This window comes from Muscardinus avellanarius, assembly GCF_963383645.1.
Source record: "Muscardinus avellanarius genome assembly, chromosome: 5".
NCBI lineage: Eukaryota > Metazoa > Chordata > Mammalia > Rodentia > Gliridae > Muscardinus > Muscardinus avellanarius.
Genome location: NC_137790.1, coordinates 129,421,661 through 129,441,484, shown reverse-complemented (window position 1 = coordinate 129,441,484; position 19,824 = coordinate 129,421,661). Strand labels below are relative to the sequence as shown.

Here is a 19,824-nt window from a genome sequence, read left to right as displayed (position 1 = left end):
CTTAATGCCTCACTATTGTTCTTTGGTGTTTTCACTTTGTACTGGGAAAAAGGGTATAAATCTTGGTTTTGGGAAATAAAACTCCATCAATTGCACGAGAGGAGGCAACTGTCCGCGTCAGTCATTTCAGGTTTCTCTCTCCCAAGTCCCGGGGATAAACCCCCACGTTTAGCGCCGAACAAGGACTTGAAGGAGTTTTACTTGGTAAGAGAAGGAAATCGCTGCAGAGAAGCCTCTGGAGAACACAGGTGAAACCTTTGCCCATCTTTCGAGAAATCAGTCCTAATGGGCCCCAGTACTCTGGCAGAGTCCCTAAGTGTTCTGACCGAGCCGGTCCGTCGCAAGAGATTACTTGAAACAAACTACACATATGAGACACAATTTCAGGACCACTTACAGTAGCTCTCTGAAACCCTCTGGCTTAACGTAAGAAGATCAGTGGCAAACGTGGCCGTCTTTAAAGACTCGTCGTCAGAGTGGGCACAGAGCCACGGGAGTGAGAGCATTCCACAGACATCTTCCAGAACACGGTCTTCAAATGAAGCTTTCACTGCATAAGCACACAGCAGGACGTAAGTTATACCTACTCTTTAATCATATCTAATTCCATGTCTTGTCTTTTTTTTTTTTAATAAAAAAACATTCAGAACATCAAGTGGAATTACAATGAACCCTCAATAAACAGGCTCTTCGTGTGAAGGGGCATGAACCATGTCCTTATTTTTCTTTTGCACTGCTGGGATCAAACCCAGGGCCTTGAGTAAGCTAAGCACATACTCCACCACTGAGCTAAACTTTCAGCCCCACGAATGGTTTTCTGAGGTCTGTGAAGCCAAAGACAGTAAATCTGACTAAAAAATAGGCATCGATGTACTTTTTAGGAGAATTAGCATTCTGAACATTCTCAAATCATATATTTTGTGTGTGTGTGTGGTACTGGGGATTGAACCCAGGGGCATTCTACCGTCAAGCTACACCCCCAGCCTGATTTTTTATTCTTTATTTTGAAACAGGGTCTCACCAAGTGGTGGAGGCTGTCTGCTCATCCTCCCAAGTACCAGTATTACAAGCATGTGCCACCACACCCAGCAATAAATGAAAATATTTAAAAACAATTTTTGTGTGTAGTACTCGTGATGGAACCTAGGACATTCTACTTCCAAGCTACACCCCCAGCCCTTTGTAGCTTTTATTTTGAAATGGCCCCACTGAATTGCTGAGGCTGGCCGTGAATCTGCGATCCTCTTGTCTCAGCCTCCCAAGTACTGGGATTACAAGTGTGTGTCAACATGTCCAGCTACAAATAAATTTGGAACTCAGAAATTACCAATAAACTTAATTGACTGAAATCAAGAAAAAACCACGAGGTATTACTAGCACTCGTGCACCTAGGCTTTGGGGAAAAGAAAATGCCAGTTTCCACAGCGATGGCTCTGGTCTGCTCATCTGCACTCACCTTGCATATAAAGCAAAGCGTCATAGATTGTCACCACGTTATCAATGACTGTTTCCAGTTCGGATTTCTGAACAGATTCCAACAAACTCCTACAGCTCTTAAGCACTTTTGTGTAAAAATCCAAAGACATCCAAGAAATCACTACTGAGGACTTCTTCTTACATCTGGATTGACAGTCCTTGCCATTGTGGCTGCAATAAGTACATTTTTTAGAGACATGTGAATTATGATGAATTCTGCTAGAGTCAAGCATTATATTATAGTAAAGGCAAAAGAAATGTTGAGTACAAACGTAATTTATAACACTAAATCAACTTAAAGGAAATTAGCAAATCAATTACTATCATTCTTAAATGTAATCTCTTTATGTTAGCTTCCATCACTCTTATGACTTGGGAATTAAAGTTAATCTGGGTTCCTTAAATGTGGTATCACCAGGCTTAAAAAGTGATAGAAGACACATGCCTACATAATTATTAACTGGTTTAGCAAATCCTTTCTTTTATAGGACAAGAGTAGACTTCAGTCTAATCGTCTTTGCCTTCAAGTGATCTCAAATTCCAAATTGAGTGAAATCTGAATATAGCTTACGTAAAATTCCTTTTATAACTTTGTGAACTGGCCAGTTAGAAGAGTGAGCCAGAAACTGTAGAATCCTGATGAAAAAGCTAACAGGGATATGGGTCTAAAATGCAGCAGGAAAAATAAGACCAAGTCCTCAAAAAGGGGCCACACCGTAAGTGTCTCTTCTGCTAGGACGTTCAGATGAACAGTTCTAAACCGAAAATCTACCTCTAGCAAGTACCAGATACTTACTCTTATTATCCAAGGCAGAAATGGAGTACAGTAAAATGGCGCTGACTTTCCAGTTATGCATAAACGTGTTCTGCTACCTGCTAGTCACATGTGCACAGCAAGCTTAGTGTTTTGTCTGAAGCCAAAAAAAGAGCCTTAGTTTCTCTGAGACTCAATTTCTGATTTGACAAGTAAGCACAGCAGCATTCAGCTCCAGGGCCGTTGTAACAATTAAACAAGATGTGCCTGCTGCTTAGCGTGGTCTAGCATTTGTGAGACACTTGGTGGGGAAAACAATTTCTTATCCACTGCGCCTAAAAGATTGTGTTCTAAGTTCACGTAAGTCAAGTGAATGAAGGACTCTTCAAACAGTGAATCCAAATTCATGACAGGAACCCACCCAGAAAATACAAGTGGTTTTACCAGTCCACGTCCTGCTGAGCACAGTGAACGGTGCACAGCGCAGCCAGCCGGAGGACGGTGGCAACCCCTTCCAAAGTCGCAGTCACAGGATTCGCTTGGCTGCTGCGGTCAAGGGAAACCTGGAGGGATTCAGCTTTCTGTTTCAGGGCACTCCACAACATGCTCTTTTTGTCCATGTCCACGTGTCTAATTCTATAATTAATTATAATCACAGTAGAAAGATATTAATAGTCAATGTAAATTTGGTTCAAACATGAGTCGTAGGGCTACAGGCAGAGCTTAGTGGGAGAACACGTGCTTTGCCTATAAAAGGTCTTGGGTTCAGTCCCGAGTATAAAACAAAAACAAACCAGGAAACATATTTAAACAAAACAAGAATGCCATGCAATATCAACTATCTATACGGGGACAGACCTCAAACAACAAAACAATGTTCAGGCTGGCTGAAATATGGCAATTCTTTGACTATATCACAAAAAATATTTGACTTATTCACATCTGAAAAATCGTTAACAGATGTTTGCATCTATCTCAGGAATTTTTCATGTATTAAAAAGCTAAACAGGCATGTAAAAACATTCAAAGTAACTATACTTAGCCAGGAAATGTTTCATGCTAGAATAAATCACAAGAAGTATTAAAATAGTTTTTTCCTTTGACTACATAAGAAAGATATTCCTTGTACTTGAAGTATTTTAACTAAGGTTAATATTTTATTTATTTATTTACTTACTTATTTTGCAGTACTGGGGATGGAACCCAGAGGCATTCTACCTCCAAACTACAACCCCAGCCCTTTTTTTTAATTCTTTATTTTGAAACAGGGTCTCACTGAGTTGCAAAGGATCTCACTAAGTAGCTGAGGCTGTCCGAGAACCCGGATCCTCCTGTTTCAGCCTCCCAAATACTGGGATTACAAGTGTGCGCCACTACGCCCAGCTAAAGTTGATATTTTAAAGTGAAGAGAATTTCAGTAAATGAGTAAATACAAACGGAAAGGAGGTCATACTCTTCAGACTGCTTTGACGCTCTTTTGGAAGAGCTGAGAGAGGAGCTGAGTCTCCGCCTCTTGGGTGACAGTCCCTCAGAGTTACTGCTGAGATTTTCCTGCTCGGTTTGGCACTCAGTCTCCTCAATGATTTCCATACTTTCCATTTTCAAGGCTGCATAAAGTGGCCCCAACAAGTACTGGGAAAACAAGTAATTTCAAAAAGATCACTTAGAAAACATGTCTACATTATTGATAGGTAGCAAGAATGCATTAAGTGTTAGTTACATGTCTTCTAGTAGGGTAAACTATTTTCAGGGTATCATAAGGCAAACGGAACACCCAGGTGAAACTAAATTGTCTCACGGTCATGCTGGGCGAGGTGATGCACGCTTGAGAGGCTGCGACAGGAGGACTGCACAGGTTTGAAGCCAGCTTCCGCTACTTAGTGAGGCTCGCAGCAACTTAGTGAGACCCTGTTTCAAGTATAAAATAGGTCTGGGAGTATAGTCCGGAGGTAGAAAAGCCCCTGGGTTCTACCCCCAGTACCACCAAAAATAAATAAATAAATAAATAAATAAATAGTTTCATGGTCAATGATGGTTCTATAGTCTTCAGAGGTTCAAGACAAATCATTCTATGTTTTATCCTCTATATTTTATCCTCTATTAAAATGTTACACAGGAAAATTCTGTAAGGGAATTTCTAACTTTTTTTTTTTTTTTGCGGTACTGGGAATGGAACCCAGGGGCATTCTACCTCTGAGCTACACTCCCAGCTTTATTTATTTATTTTTTAAAATTCTTTACTTTGAAACAGGGTCTTACTGAGTTGCAAGGGATCTCACTAAATAGAAGGCTGGCCTCAAACCATGATCCTCCTGTCTTAGCCTCCCAAATGCTGGGATTACAAGCATGTGCCACCATTCCCAGCTTCTAAATTTTTTATACTATATCTCTAACAAGATTTATAGATAAGATGTTTGGCCAAGTTACTACATAGTTGAGTATTTTATTATATAGCTTGTGTCTCCCATAGCTCCAATAGGAAAAAGTACATATGTTGGCATGACTAAATTACTCATAGGTTGCCTAAAAGTGATTAATTATAACCTGTCAAAGATAAAATCAATGTGAGTGATCAAGGTTTCTGTAATTAAGCTGGTAACTCAGTTTCAATTAATAATGCAACAAACACATTTACACTTCACAAATTCTTCTTTAAAATATTCCACTCTCTTGGCAGTTCATTAACAAGGTAATGAGCAAATACTGCTGAAAGCAAAGTAAAAGCTCATACTAGGGAACCAGACTAGATTACGAAAATCATTATGTCCCCAATATACATGACTATCAAAGACAGTCTATTTTCTCAGTGTTATACCTTACAGTATACATATGCTTAAATGGTGAACAATATATACCTGATAAGTAGCCTTAAGAATTACTTACCGCTACGTCTACCTGAACTCCAAGAACATCTACAAGAGCTCTACAAATATTTCTCACATAGACCTTCCTGACTTGCGGAGCAGATTCATACCCAGCTGGCACAAATTTGAGGAAATACTGCAGCAGGTGACACAGAGCTGCTTTCAGCAAATCAGACTTGAGCCGCAGAAGCGCACCGCCTTCAAACACGACACAGAGCTTCTCCAGCAGAACATTCAAGTGGACAGGCTCAATAGTTCGATGAGCTTCTGCTTCAAAGGGGAACAGTGTCTGTATCAGCTTTGACAATGGCTGTTCATACAGCCGTAACTGGTCAGCATCTATCTCTACGAGGTGCTTCAGTAACTCTAAGAGTAAGCTGAAGAAAGTGCTGGCTGGTTGTGCCGGAAGTCCTCCAAGTTCAAAGAGTTCAGTTAGGAGGCAGATCGCTAAGGATTTAACTTTTGGACTACCATATTCTAGCAGAACACAGCCTACTCGCCAAAGTAAGAGTTCTTGCCTTCTAAAAAACACAGTTGCAATAATACGAATAAGAACCATTAATAAAGTGACTTCGAGAAATTCTAAATTTTGCATGCTCGCGAACTGCAGAGGGGCTGGTTGTAAATATCCCACGTGTTCATCGAATTGGCTTAAAAATCGGTTAATGGTCACTGGCCATTCCAGAACATCTCTTGAAGCGTTTCTTTTGTGGAGATAAATCAAGTCTTCAAAAAGATAGAGTAATTCCTTTGTGAGAACCCCGAAAATAGCAGGACTCTTGCTTTTAAAAAGAAATAATAATGAGCAGATAACTTCACAGATTTTCTTGTGTAACATGTGACAGGATGGAGTTGCTGCAATCCGTAAAAGTCTTGTTATAATCCAATTACTGAATTCTTTGAAATAAACAAAAAGAAGACAGTAAGTAAAAGTGCACTGTACGTATTAACTAATTTGCTAAATGCCTAATGATTGATTTTTTTTTTTTTTTTTGGTGGTACTGGGGTTCCTGGAAGCCCTTTTACCTCCGGGCTACACTCCCAGACCTATTTTATATTTTTGAAACAGGGTCTCTTATGCCAGCGCGGCTGGCTTCGAACCTGCGCGATCCTCCTGTCTCCGCCTCCCAAGCGCGGGGAATCACAAGCATGTGCCACCACGCCCGGCGTCTAATGATTGATTTTAAAAATATAAACCACTAATAAAATGTTGTATACATGGTCTACACAAAGGAAACAAACTACCATAGTTTAGAATATCAACTTTGAGCCAGACACACAAGGCCCTGTTTGCTACTTACTAGTTGTATGAACTCTGTGTTTTTTCAACCTGTACAACTTTATCTATGAAAGGAGAATAATATCTGTGTTACGCGTTGCTGTGAGGATCAAGTAAGATAATGTATGTGAAATACTCAGGATAGTTTCCAAAGTGTATAAATTTTCAACAAACAGCAGCTATTATCACTCCTTCAAAATAACCTTTATTGTGTGGAGTGCTTGGGTTTAGCTTAGTGAAAGAATACTTGTCTAGCATGTGCAGGGCCTTGGTTCAATCCCTAACACTGCCAAGAAAAACCAAACCAAACCACCAAACAAAACTTACTGCCGGGGAAGGTGGCACACGCCTATGAGCCTCGCAGCCGGGGAGGCTTAGGCAGAAGGATGCAAAAGTTTGAGGTTACAGCAAAGTGGGGTAACTTACTTAGATCCTGTTTCAAAATGAAAAACAAAATAGGGCTACAGGTAGAGACAGGTACAAAGCCCTGGGTTCAATTCCCAGTACCTCACACACACACACACACACACAAAAATAAAATAGGGCTAGGGGTATGGCTCAGAGGAACTATGCCTATAGGTTCAACCCAATAGGTTTGTGTGTATGCCCCCCAACACACACGCAAAATAAAAATAATAAAAAGGGCTGGGGTGTAGCTCAGTGGTAGATTACCCCTGGATTCTATCACGAGTGTCGATTCTGTCACAGGTGCTTTAGATTAAGTCAGTCACAGTTCTGGCCTCGTGATCCTAGTGTGGAGTTTCTAAAACTTTCTGACTGCAAATAAAAAATACATCTCATATCATGACCCATTACACTTTTTTTTAAATGTGTGTGACCTTGAACCCAAGACTATGCTACCTCTGAGCTACACCCCCCAACTCTATTTTATTTTTAATTTTGCTCCGAAGTTCTCACTAGGTTTCTGAGGAACCTCTCTAAATTGCTGAAACTGTCCTCAAAACTATGATCCTCCTGTCTCAGCCTCCCACGTACTGGATTATAGTGGCGCACCACTACACTGGGCTACATATTCACTATTTAAATATGTGAAACAAAAGTTTCATGAACTTTGAACAGTACTTACTTATTACACGAAATGTACTATAATATTTCCTAGTCTGTTTCATCTTATTTTTATTTTTTTTTTTTGTGGTAGTGGGGTTGGAAGCCAGGGGCCATCTACCTCCAGGCTATACCGTCAGGCCTATTTTGTGTTTTATTTGGAAACAGGACCTAAGTTTCTGAGAGCCTCACTAAGCTGCGGAGGCTGGTGATCCTCCTGTCTCAGCCTCCCAAGTACTGTAATTACAAGCGTGCGTCACCATGCCTGGCTATTTCTTCTTATTTGAAATGCTAATAACTCCCTAAAGTAATTTTGACCTATAGTTCAAAAAAATTGTAGCAAAAAATAAAGACAAGGATTATGGTACAGTTTAATAACCACTATAATAGAAGAAATGCAGAATACTTAGTAAAAGCCTAAATTACCAGGAGAACAGAAAGAAATAGCAACCAAAGCAGTCCTAGGCAGTCAGGAATGGAGGTCAGAAAGACTCTGTGGAGGACATGCCATCAAAGTTGAGTCTTAAATGCTAGCAAAAAAATTTTAAAATACTTCAACATGCTGGGCCTGGTGATGCTGGCCTGTAATCTCAGTACTTGGGAGACTGAGACAGGAGGATCGCCAGGTTTGAGGGTAGCCTCATCAACTTAGTGAGGCGCTCACAAACTTAGTGAGCCTCTGTTTCTAAGTAAAACATAAACTAAAGCTGGAGGTGTAGCCCAGAAGTAGAATGTCCCTGGGTTCCATCCCTAATACCACCAAAAATACAACCCCCCCCCAAAGAAAACAAAAGAGCAACAAACAAGAAATCAACAAAAATCAACATATACAATATGTTGAAAGCATTTACTTTCTTTTTTTAAATTTGTGTGTGGTGGCGCATGCTTGTAATCCCCGCGCTTGGGAGGCAGAGACAGGAGGACCACACAGGTTCAAAGTTAGCCTCGCTGGCTTAAGAGACCCTGTTTCCAAATAAAAATAATAAAAATAGGTCTGGGAGTGTAGCCCAGAGGTAGAAGGTTTTCCAGGAACCCCAGTACCACAATAAATAAATAAATAAATAAATAAATAAATAAATATAAATTTGTGGGGGGGGGAGGATACTAGGGGCATTCTACCTCCAAGCTATACCTCTAGCCCTTTTTATTTTATATTTGAAACAGGGTCTCCCCAAGTTGCTGAGGCTGGCCTCAAACCTGTAATCCTTCTGTCTCAGCCTACCAAGTAGTAGAATTACAGATATGTGTTACTATGCCTAGCAACAAGCTCTTTCTTAAAGGGTCAGGTAGTAAATTGTGTGTGTGTGTGTGTGTGTGTGTGTGTGTGTGTGTGTATGTGTGTTACTAGGGATTAAACTTAGGGACTTTCTACCTCTGAGCTACACCCCTACCTTTATTTTATTTTTTTACTTTAAAACATGGTCTCACTAAGTTGTGGAGGGCTTCGCTAAATTGATGAGGGCTGCCTTGAACCTACAATCCTCCTGTCTCAGCCTCCCAAGTACTGGGATTATAAATGGTGTGCCCAAGTGGCCTTTGCAGTAATTACACACAATAAATAAATGAATGGGGGTAGCAGTTTTCCAATAGAACTGTTTATAAAAATAGGTAACATACCTGTGGACCGTAGTTTGCCAACCTCTGCTGTATAAGAAAAAGATTACCAAACACAGAAAACAGAACTGTGCCAAAGTGTTCACTGGCAAATAAAGAAAGTTGATTACTTCTGTTCTAAACACCTAGCACAGATAATAAAAAGAAATAATAAGGCTATATTAAATAAATATAACCAATACCACTCTGCTTCCTCGACTTACAGCAAGTCTGACTCAAAAATGTGCAATCGTAGCTGGGCGTGGTGGTGCACGCTTGTAATCCCAGCATTTGGGAGGCTGAGACTGGAGGATCGCGGTTCACGGACAGCCTCAGCTACTAAGTGAGGCCCTCTGCAACTCAGTGAGACTCGGTTTCAAAATAAAAAATAAAAAAAAAATAGGGCAGGGGGTGTAGCTTGGAGTTCGAATGCCCCTGGGTTCCATCCCCAGACCTGCAAAAAAAAAAGTGCAATCGTGTGTGTGTGTGTGTGTGTGTGTGTGTGTGTCTGTGTGTGTGAGTGTGTCTGTGTGTGTGTGTGTTTAGAGGAGCAGAAAAGGGCAGATTTCCTAAGACAGACTGACTGCAAATGAGTTGTGAGGAGCAGCACTTACCAATACAACTGCCCTTAGCCGCATCTTGCCCCGGGCTTCCATTCACATTTACAAACATCAGTGGGGAAGACTTCATGATATGCTGGATGAAGTCCAGTAACATCACGGAACTTGGCTGAGAGTCAGTTTTCTTTACGAGTTCTAGAGCAACTAAAATACAGATCTTCTGTTACTCAAACTGGACTCCGGTACTCAGAGCTATGTCCCAGCACAGGGCGCATGCTACACTGAAGGGGCTAAATACGACAATCTTATCTGGTCAAAAATGGTTAATTACAATGTGCATTTGCTATCTTACATCCCGTTCAGCAAACACGCCCTACGGGCCTACGACATTCCAGCCACTGCGGCAAAATGGGGATTAAAACAACCTCACAATGCGTTGAGGGTGTCAAGCAAATTAAAAGAGTACAACATGTTACTAATTCAGAGAAGAGGAGACAGGTGTCTGGGGAGTTTCTACAGGAGGGGTTGGTCAAGCGGAGGGGAGACGCAAGTCTCCACAAAGGGAGTGTCCCGTGGAAACACTCCTGCGAGAATTCAGAGTCCTCTGTTCTTTTTTAGGAACTTAAAACTTTACTGACTGAAGAAGAAAGGACCAACGGTTATCATAATTACAAAACCAAACCTGTCTGTGCCAAATTTGGACTGTATAATATCTGATATCAAAGACCGCATAGCAAGCAGGAGAAAATCTAGATTACTACTAAGGAAACAGAATTCTTTTAAAAGCCTCAATCACATTATGTCACAAGCAACAAGCACCACTGAATAAAGACTTGCTTGACAATAGTAACTACCACAAATATTAACTACATGACTAAAGCTACCTAAAAATGCTAAAATGATGTTGTATACATGAAAAAGAAAACAATCTAACTTACAAAATGTATATAAGAAAGAACTGGTTTCTTACCAACATTTACATCTGTAAGTATCCGGTCAATGAACTGACACAAGATTTGTCTTGGCTTCTGTACAACTGTGTTATATTCTTCCGGAGTAGCACTAAAATAGAAATAAAAAGTTCTTAGTTCTTAAAGTGGCTCACAATTTCACTTGGAAAAAAAAAACCTCTAAAGTTGAACGTATCGAATGTGTTTCATTTTAATGTTGATGTTTACAGTATTTAGCTTTAAAAATGAAGAGAAAATTTAAATACACATTACCAATTTACAAGTATAAAACAAGGACACGCTAAACGACACCACAGGGCTCCAATCTGCAGTCTAGACCTGCCCTGCTCAAGCTGTCAGCCACTGGCCACTGTAGCTTACTTAACACTTGAAATGAAGTCAGCTCCAAATTAGATGTGTTATATGTATAAAATATGCACTGGATTTCTAATACATTCTATAAGAAATGTGTATCTCATTAGTAATTTTACACGAATGACATGTTAAAATAATATTTAGATATGAATTAAATAAAATACATTACTGCTGGGCGTGGTGATGTGCACTTGTAATCCCAGAATTCGGGAGGCTGAGACAGGAGGATCACGGTTCACAGACAGCCTCAGCTACTTAGTGAGGCCCTTTGCAACTCAGTGAGGCCCTGTTTCAAAATAAAGAATAAAAAATAGGGCGGAGGGTGTAGCTAGGAGGTAGGATACCCCTGGATTCCATCTCCAGTACCACAAAAAATACATTATTAAAATTAATTTTGTCTATTTCTTTTAAAAATGTGGTTATTTTAAAATTTAAATTATGGCCGGGCATGGTGGCGCATACTTGTAATCCCTGTGCTTGGGAGGCAGAGACAGGAGGATCGCGCAGGTTGGAAGCCAGCCTTGCTGGCTTAAGAGACCGTTTCCAAATTAAAAAAATATAAAAAATAAGTGTCTGGGAGTGTAGCCCAGAGGTGGAAGGGTTTCCAGGAACCCCAGTACCACCAAAAAAAAAAAAAAAAAAAAAATTTTTTTAAATTATGTGTGACTTCTATTATATTTCTATTAAACAATCCTAATCTAGACTTTGGAAAAGTATAGAACACAGTTGCTGCTGCTGCTTCTTTTTTTTTTTTTTTTTTTGTCTTGTTTTGTTTTGTTTTTTGGTAGTAGAGGTAGAACCCAGAGGCAATCTACCTCTCAGCCACACCTCCAGCTCTATTTTATTTTATTTTATTTTATTCTTTGTGGTACTGGGAACTGAACCCAGATCATTGTAATTCTGAGTGACATCCCCAGCCCTTCTTATTATTTGTTTTAAAACATGGTCTCTAGCTGGGCATGGTGGTGCACGCTTGTAATCCCAGTGCTTGGGAGGCTGAGACAGGAGAATCGTATAGGTTCGAAGCCAGCCTGAGCTACTTAGGGAGGCTCTCAGCAACTTAGTAAGACCCTGTTTCCAAATGAAGTATAAAAAATAGGTCTGGGAGTATGGAAGTATAGCTCGGAGGTAGGAAAGCCCCTAGGTTCCACCCCCAGTACTACCAAAATAAAAAAAGAAGAGTCTCGCTTTGCTGTTCTGAACACATGATCATCCTGTTTCAGCCTCAAAAGTACTGAGCTTAAAGGCATGTGTCATTACACCCAGCTCCTGTTTTGTTTTTTTATGTTGAAACAGCATCTCACTAAGATGTTGAGAGGCCTCACTGAGTTGCTGAGGCTAGTCTTGAACCTGCAATCCCATGTCAGCCTCCCAAGCACTGAGATTACATGTGTACAGCCACACATCCGCAAGAAAAAGTCATGTTAAAAGGAAGATACAAGTAAGCAGAATTGCATCCTAGAATCCAGAGAGAATACAATGTGATGGTTTACAAAAAGATAAATATTGAACTGTTCCTCTCATACAACGTGCCTACAGTAGTCAAATTCATGGAGACAAACAGTCAAATGGTGGTTGCCAAGAGATTACAGGAGGGGAAGATGGGACGTTATTGTTGATTGGATATAGAATTAGAGTTGGAAAGAAAAAGTTCTAGAGATGGACGATAATGTTTACAGTGAATGTACTTAGTATTACAGAGCTATAAACCTTAAGATGATAATGGTGAATTTTATATTTACAGAAAAATTCAAAGGATATTTTCAAAAAGTAATTTGATCTAATTGACTTTTTTTTTCTTGAAATTCTTATCTCCTTGGCTTTTAGAATCAATTTCCCATGTTTTTTGGTTTTTTTTTTCCCCCTGGTACCAGGGATTGAACCCAGGGTCGTTGTACCTCCGAGCTACACACCCAGCCCTACTTTTTTTTTTTTTTTTTTGGTGGTACTGGGGTTCCTGGAAGCCCTTCTACCTCCGGGCTACACTCCCAGACCTATTTTTACATTTTTATTTGGAAACGGGGTCTCCTAAGCCAGCGCGGCTGGCTTCGAACCTGCACGATCCTCCTGTCTCTGCCTCCCAAGCGCGGGGATTACAAGCGTGCGCCACCACGCCCGGCCCCAGCCCTAGTTTTTAGTCTTTTTATTTTGAAACAGGGTTTCACTGAGTTACGAAGGGCCTTGCTAATTAGCAGAGGCCGTCTATGACCCATGATCCGCGATCCTCTGGCTTCGCCTCCCAAAGGCTGGGATTACAAGCGTGCGCCACCGAGCTCGGCTAATCCCTTTCTTTTTGAGGCTGAGTAGCATTCCACTGTATGTTTTACTCTTTCATCTGTCAGCGGTCACTTGGGTGGCTTCCCCCTTTTGGTGGAATTATGAATTATGCTGCTCTGAACATGAGTGTTAAAAAGCATCACATGCCCTGCTCGACTGTTTTCTAATACATAAGCAGCGATAATATTTGCTTCATCCAGTGCCATGGAGATACAATGAAAATGGATAAACATGTTTGACTGAAGCAGTTGTAATGAGAACGTTATGGCAGTTAAGATCAATTATCCAATTCTCTGTGGGTTAGTTTTTTATTTTCTCTAGGAATGGCCATATATAATTGGAACTGACGAGTAACATAAGCTCTCTTGCTGAACAACTTACATATAGTTATATACAGCTATTATGAATAACTGTATATAAACAGTTATTTTTACTAATGAGTCTTATGCGGGAAGGGAGAAAAGAAAGGGAAGTATTATCCAGCCAATTCTACTCTATCTTAAAGGTGGGAAAAATATACTGAGTTTTCTAGTGATCCTGAGATATGAAATTTATACATCAAGTTCTTGAAATTGGCCAGACATGGTGTTACACACTAATAATCCATACTGAGCAATTTACTAATACCCGTGGGGCGTGGTGACACATGCTTGTAATCCCAGCATTTGGGAGGCTGAGACAGGAGGATCGCGGTTTGCGACAGCCTCAGCTACTCAGTGAGACCCTTTGAAACTCAGTGAGACCCTGTTTCCAAATGAAGAATAAAAAATAGGGCTGGGGGTGTAGCTCGGAGGTAGAATGCCCCTGGGTTTTATCCCCAGTACTGGGAAAAAAAAAAAAAAAGAAGAATTTAGTAAGACCCTCAGCAACTTGAAGAGACCTTGTTTCAAAATAAAAAAGCCAGTCGTGTTTGCCCCTAATCCCAGGACTTAGGATGCGGAGACAGGAGGATTGCAAAATCAAAGCCAGCCTCAACAACCTAAGGAAAACCTCAGCAACTTAGTGAGACCCTATTTCAAAACAAAAAATAAATAGGGTTGAGGGTGCAGCTTGGAGGTAGAATTCCCCTGGAATCAATCCCCAGTGCAAATTAAAAAGAAAGTATAGTTAACATAAAGTTTGCTGCCACATTCATACAAAGGGGAAATACAATCACACAAAAATTGGAGGATGCTGTTAGGATAAAAATGGGCTCTTCATTTCTCCTCTAATTCATGCAACTGAGAAAGTCTAGATTTGTCTGTAGAGCCAACAAGTAGAAATTAACACAATTACATCACAAAAAGAAAGGGAAGTAGTTAGCTCATGGGTTTAACTCAGTATGGACTTTCTGTGGTAACTTTCCAGTTTAAGAAGTCTAGGAACAATTATTCCAATTGAGAATTCAGCTAGGGTGGCACTTCAAGAAACTTAACAAACCAAGAACCCTCTGCAGTCCAGTCCTTAGGCCTAGTGGAGGGACACCTACGGGTTCTGAAAGGGAGTGGCAAGCATTAAGTCTCCTCCCTTCTCTTCAGGTAAAATACTGCTTTAAGTGACTTTACTCTTGGGGTTTACTGAACATAGGCACTTGCAAATGAATAATTTTACCTTTACATCTTGGCAATGCTGTGTACGTTTGGATTTTTGGCCCCTGTGGCCAATCCCTTGATTTCTGACCAAAATAATGGATCAAGGACTGGATGATCGATCCAAAAGTGTTAGCTTTTTTTCCTTCTTTGTGGGGGGCTAGGAATTGAACCCAGGGGCATTCTCATTTTTTATTTTTATTTATTTATTTGTGTGTGTGGTACTGGGGAATGAACCCAGAAGCATTCTACCTTTGAGCTACATTCCCAGCCCGGTTTTATTTATTTGGAAACAGGGTTTCACTAGGCCGCCGAGGGTCTCACTAAGTCGCCGAGGCTGGCCGAGTACTGGGATGCAGGCAGGCATGAGCCACCGCACCCGGCAGAGTTTTTGTTTTGAAACACGGTCTTGCTAAGTTGCTGAGGGCCTCGCTGCTCCGTGGGATCTGAGATCCCCCCAGTCTCAGCATCCCAAGTCCCCGAGTCACAGGCGCGTGTGTGCCACCACACCGGGTTAGGGGGATCCCATCTTTAGCATGGACTATAACGTCACTCCGAGGAAAAGAACTGGACCGTCTTTCCCAGCCATTGATCTCCCTCGCTGAGGATCTGGAGTCGTGATTTTCCCGGGAAGGAGAGTTCGGGGACTAAATGTATGCCCATTCCTCTTCACTGCCTCTCACCTAAGGGACAAAAAGGTCTTTGAGAAAAAAATTGAGTGCAGAAAGTGACCAGAAAGGGGTCAGGGGGGACTTTTCCTTGCAGCTGCGGAAGGAAGACCTCCGGGTCGGGGCGATCTCCCTCCCGGGCACCCCGGAGGCAAAGCTAAGATAGGTGAGTTAAGCAAAGCTAAGCGAAGCGAGGCGGGCGGGCCGACGCCTTCCTCCCTGGGGCGGCTCCTGCAGCCCGAGTCCTGTTCACCTCCACGCCCAAACGCCAGCGCCAGCGCGGACCCGGGCGCTTCGGGGCTGGCGAGCGGATCGTGGGGAGGCGGACGCGCCGCCCTGCACCTCGGGGCCTGGCCCTACCTGCCCAGCTCCCGCAGGGCCGGGATCATGGACGCCAGCTCCAGGCCGTGCTCGGCCATGCTGAGCCCGCGCGCCACAAGTCAAGCACGCCGCGGCGGGTTCCCGGCGTCTCCACGGCGGCCTGGGAGGGAAAGCGCGGTGCCGGACGGCGCCCCGCGAGGCCCAAAACTCCTTCCGGAAGCCGCGGCGGGTCTCGCTCGCCGGACGCGAGTTCCGGTCCGCTTAGGACCCGGGGGAAGCCGGGAGGCCTGGTGGGCGTGGTTAGGGCGTGCCTTGGGGCGGAGCCTGCGTGCGTGCGGCTCCCGGGCTGCTTTTGCCTTTGAGTCCATGGGCTCTGTGACTGTCTTTCAGAGATGTTCTGCAAGTGAAGCATCCTGTGTTTTCTCTCATATATGGAAGCTAGAAAGTAATCGGGATAGGAGAGGGGCTTTAGATAAAGGAAGAGAACTCCAGTGGAGTAAGGGAGGGAGTGTGGGGGAGGTGGTGTGAGGGAGGGGGGGAGAATTATCAAAGGAAATAACTTCCATTGATGTCATGTACATATATAAAACATATATAAAACCATATATATAAAACATATATAAAACCATAATCTCAATATCATGTATGGGGAAGGGGGTGAGCGGGGGGTATGTCCTTATTCTGAACTTCCAATAAAAGTAGATTTTTTAAAAAATTAAACTACTGTTACTATAGAGCCAGGTGTGGTGGCGCACGCTTGTAATCCCAGTACGTGAGAGGCTGAGGCAGGAGGATCGCAGGTTCGAAGGCAGCATCAGCAACTCAGTAAGACCCTGTTTCCAAATAAAATATAAAATAGGTCTGGAGGTGTAGCATGGAGATAGAAAGCCCCTGGGTTCCATCACCAGGACCACACACACACACAAAATCCCTGTTACTATAAAAGCAAACCACTAGATGGCACTGCAACTCCACTGGATCGGAGATGGACTTGGGACTTGGTTGACCAGCTGTACACGTTCCCTCAGAACAGGTTGTTGGGGTTTTCCTCCATTCACTGTAACGTGTCAAGATTGTATTGTATAATGCACATCATAAAGAATACAATAAAATAGAAGCCTTAAAGAAATGAGATGTGAAAGCTTTACAAGTTCCTTTCTATGCTCGAGTGGGCTGTAATAGAAACCTTGGTGCGCACTTTAATAAATTGCATTTTTAACAAGGCCCTATTGTGTGGGGATGTGTTGTGGCTTTTTCAAAATCCAAGCATGATGATTTCATTTCCCTTCTTCAATAGAAATATGAATTTAATATTGTTATATACATATTAAGGTTCAAAGAGGGCACGTGTCTGTTAGATCTCATTGGTTAAATCCTCAAATAATGGACAACATTCCAAAACTAAATAAAACTAAATAAATGGTCCACTACAGCCAACCTGCACTAATGCTCTTGTCCCACTTAGGAGAAACACTGCAGAAACCTGTTACAAAACAAAACCAGAAACATTTTGTTCTCATAAAGTAACTCACACTGTTTAAGAATCTGTGTGTGTGTGTGTGTGTGTGTGTGTGTGTGTGTGTGTGTAACCCAGAGGCCTTCTATCTCCAGGCTATATCCCCAGACCTATTTTATACTTATTTGGATACAGGGTCTCACTAAGTTGCTGAGAGCCTCACTAAGTAGCTGAGGCTGGCTTCGAACCTGCGCGATCCTCCTGTCTCAGCCTCCCAAGCGAGGGGATTACGCTTGTGTGTGTGTGCCACCACGCTTGGCTTAACCTACACTGCTTAAGAATCTTAAAAAGTAACATCCTTTGTCTTCCTGTCCCTGTGATAGTTTCCCATCTATGAATACTAAAGTGTAGAACTAGCACTCCACTGAATTTTGGATGCAGCTCTGAATAAGGACTTGGACTATTTCCCACACATCTGAGAGATTCCTATCAATGTAATGTGTTGCTGGTCTCTGCTAGGTGTGACCCTAAGATTATATGAAATGTACTTGAATAGCCGGCTGTGGTGGCGCATGCTTGTCATCCCAGCATTCGGGAGGCTGAGACCAGAGGATCGTGGTTCGCGGACAGCCTCAGCTACTTAGTGAGGCCCTCTGCAACTCAGTGAGACCCTGTTTCAAAATAAAAATACAAAATAGGACACGGGGTGTAGCTCGGAGGTCAAATGCTCCTGGGTTCCATCCTCAGACCCGCAAAAAATAAAATAAAATAAAAGGTAAAATGTACTTGAATAGTAATGACCATTTGCATTTGGAGTCATTATTTTTATTTTTTATTCAAAATACTTTCCTCTGTTGTTATCCTCCAAGCAACTCTAAGCAAATAAAGCACAGAGAGAGAGAGCGAGGCTTGAGAGTTTTCCAACTTGAACATTAGAACTACCTAGAGGGTTCCTCAAAACACATTCCTAAAAACTATTTCCAGAGATTCTGGTTTAATAGGTCTGGAAGGAAATTCAAATTTTCCTCTTTTGGGAGGAGTATTAGGGAGTGAACTCAGAGGGGTTTTACCTGACTTACACTCCCAGCCCTTTGAAAATTTTTACTTTTTTCCTTTACTTTTAAAATATGTATGTATGTATGTATGTATGTATGTATGTATGTATGTGGTACTGGGACTGGAACCCAGGGGCACGTTCTACTTCTGAGCTCTACCCCCAGCCCTATATTTTCTTTTCTTTATTTTGAAACAAGATCTCACTAAGTTACCACGTGTGATCTCCAGCCTGTGATCCTCCTGTCTCAGCATCCCCAGAATAAGCATTACTGGCGAGTAATGGCAAAATGAGTGCTTTTTTTTTTAATGGCACAGGAGATTGAATCCAGGGGCATTCTACCCCCCAGTTACAGTCTCAGCCCTTTTATGTTTTTGTTTCGAAACAGGGTCTCCCTAGGTTGCTGAGAGTCTCACTACGTGGGTGATGCTGTCCTCGAACCTGTGATCTTCCTGTCCCGGCCTCCCGAGGTCTGGGATTACAGGCGTGCACCATCATGCCCAGGTTAACATTTGTGCTCTTTAACAATCTCCTAGGTAATGTTGATGCTGATGAGGCACTTGTCACACTTCAAGCCACAGGAGTGGTTCCTAAACTTGCTACACATTGAAATTCTGTGGGGAGGAAGCTGTTTAAAAAAAAAACATTTGAACACTCCCAGAGATTCTGGTTTGATTGGTTTGAGCATTTTTTCTATTGACAGCAATTTTAAGCCTCTTCTCATATATCTATTGACCATTTTGCTTTCTTTTTCTATAAAACTTACCTGCTTTATCAGTTTTGATTTGGTGGTATCCTTTTATTTATTATTATTATTATTATTATTATTATTATTATTATTATTATTTTCGTGGTATTGGGGATGGAACCCAGGGGCATTCTACCTCTGAGCTACACCCCCAGCTCTATTTTTCATTCTTTATTTTGAAACAGGGTCTCACTGAGTTGCAGAGGGCCTCACTAAGTAGCCGAGGCTGTCCACGTACCTCAATCTTCCTGACTCAGCCTCTCGAGTGCTGGGATTACAAGCGTGCGGCACCAAGATCAGCTTATTTTTATTTTTATTTTTTGTGGTACTGGTTATGGAACCTAGAGGCATTTTACTTTCAAGCTACACCCTCAGCCCAATTTTATTTTTTATTTGAAAACAGAGTCTCCCTAGGTTGATAAGAGTTTTACGACTTGCTGAGGCTGTCCTCAAACATGTAATCCTTTTGTCTCAGCCTCCAAAGTACTCAGATTACAGGTGTGCACCACCACAACCAGGTTGGTGGTGTTCTTTTGTGTGTGTGTGTGTGTGTGTGTGTGTGTGTGTGTGTTACTGGGGGTGGAACCGAGGGGCTTTTCTAACTCCGGGCTACACTCCCAGACCATTTTATACTTTATTTGGAAACAGGGTCTCACTAAGTTACTGAGAGCCTCACTAAGTTAGCTGAGGCTGGCTTTGAACCTGTGCAATCCTCCTGTCTCAGCCTCCCAAGAGCTGGGATTACAAGCGTGTGTCACCACGCCCAGCTCTAGTGGTGTTCTTTTCAATGATGTGTAAGAGTATTTTAATGCATTA

The 19,824-nt window shown here is 42.0% G+C and overlaps 1 protein-coding gene across 2 annotated transcripts in view; it reads right to left on the bottom strand.

Moving 5' to 3' along the window:
• Window positions 1-15,848, bottom strand: part of ATR (ATR checkpoint kinase) — a gene marked incomplete at both ends in the record, with an annotated part of 84,837 nt that extends 68,989 nt beyond the window's left edge. Inside the window, 8 exons of one of the 2 annotated variants that reach the window (XM_080696748.1) lie at window positions 398-550; window positions 1,457-1,647; window positions 2,675-2,866; window positions 3,684-3,862; window positions 5,114-5,991; window positions 9,646-9,795; window positions 10,562-10,653; window positions 15,790-15,848. In XM_080696748.1, the coding sequence (XP_080552874.1) occupies window positions 398-550; window positions 1,457-1,647; window positions 2,675-2,866; window positions 3,684-3,862; window positions 5,114-5,991; window positions 9,646-9,795; window positions 10,562-10,653; window positions 15,790-15,848 (1,894 nt within the window). The remainder of the gene's footprint in view (window positions 1-397; window positions 551-1,456; window positions 1,648-2,674; window positions 2,867-3,683; window positions 3,863-5,113; window positions 5,992-9,645; window positions 9,796-10,561; window positions 10,654-15,789) is intronic. The other variant, XM_080696749.1, reaches the window with a different exon arrangement.
• Between the last annotated feature and the right edge of the window lie 3,976 nt (window positions 15,849-19,824).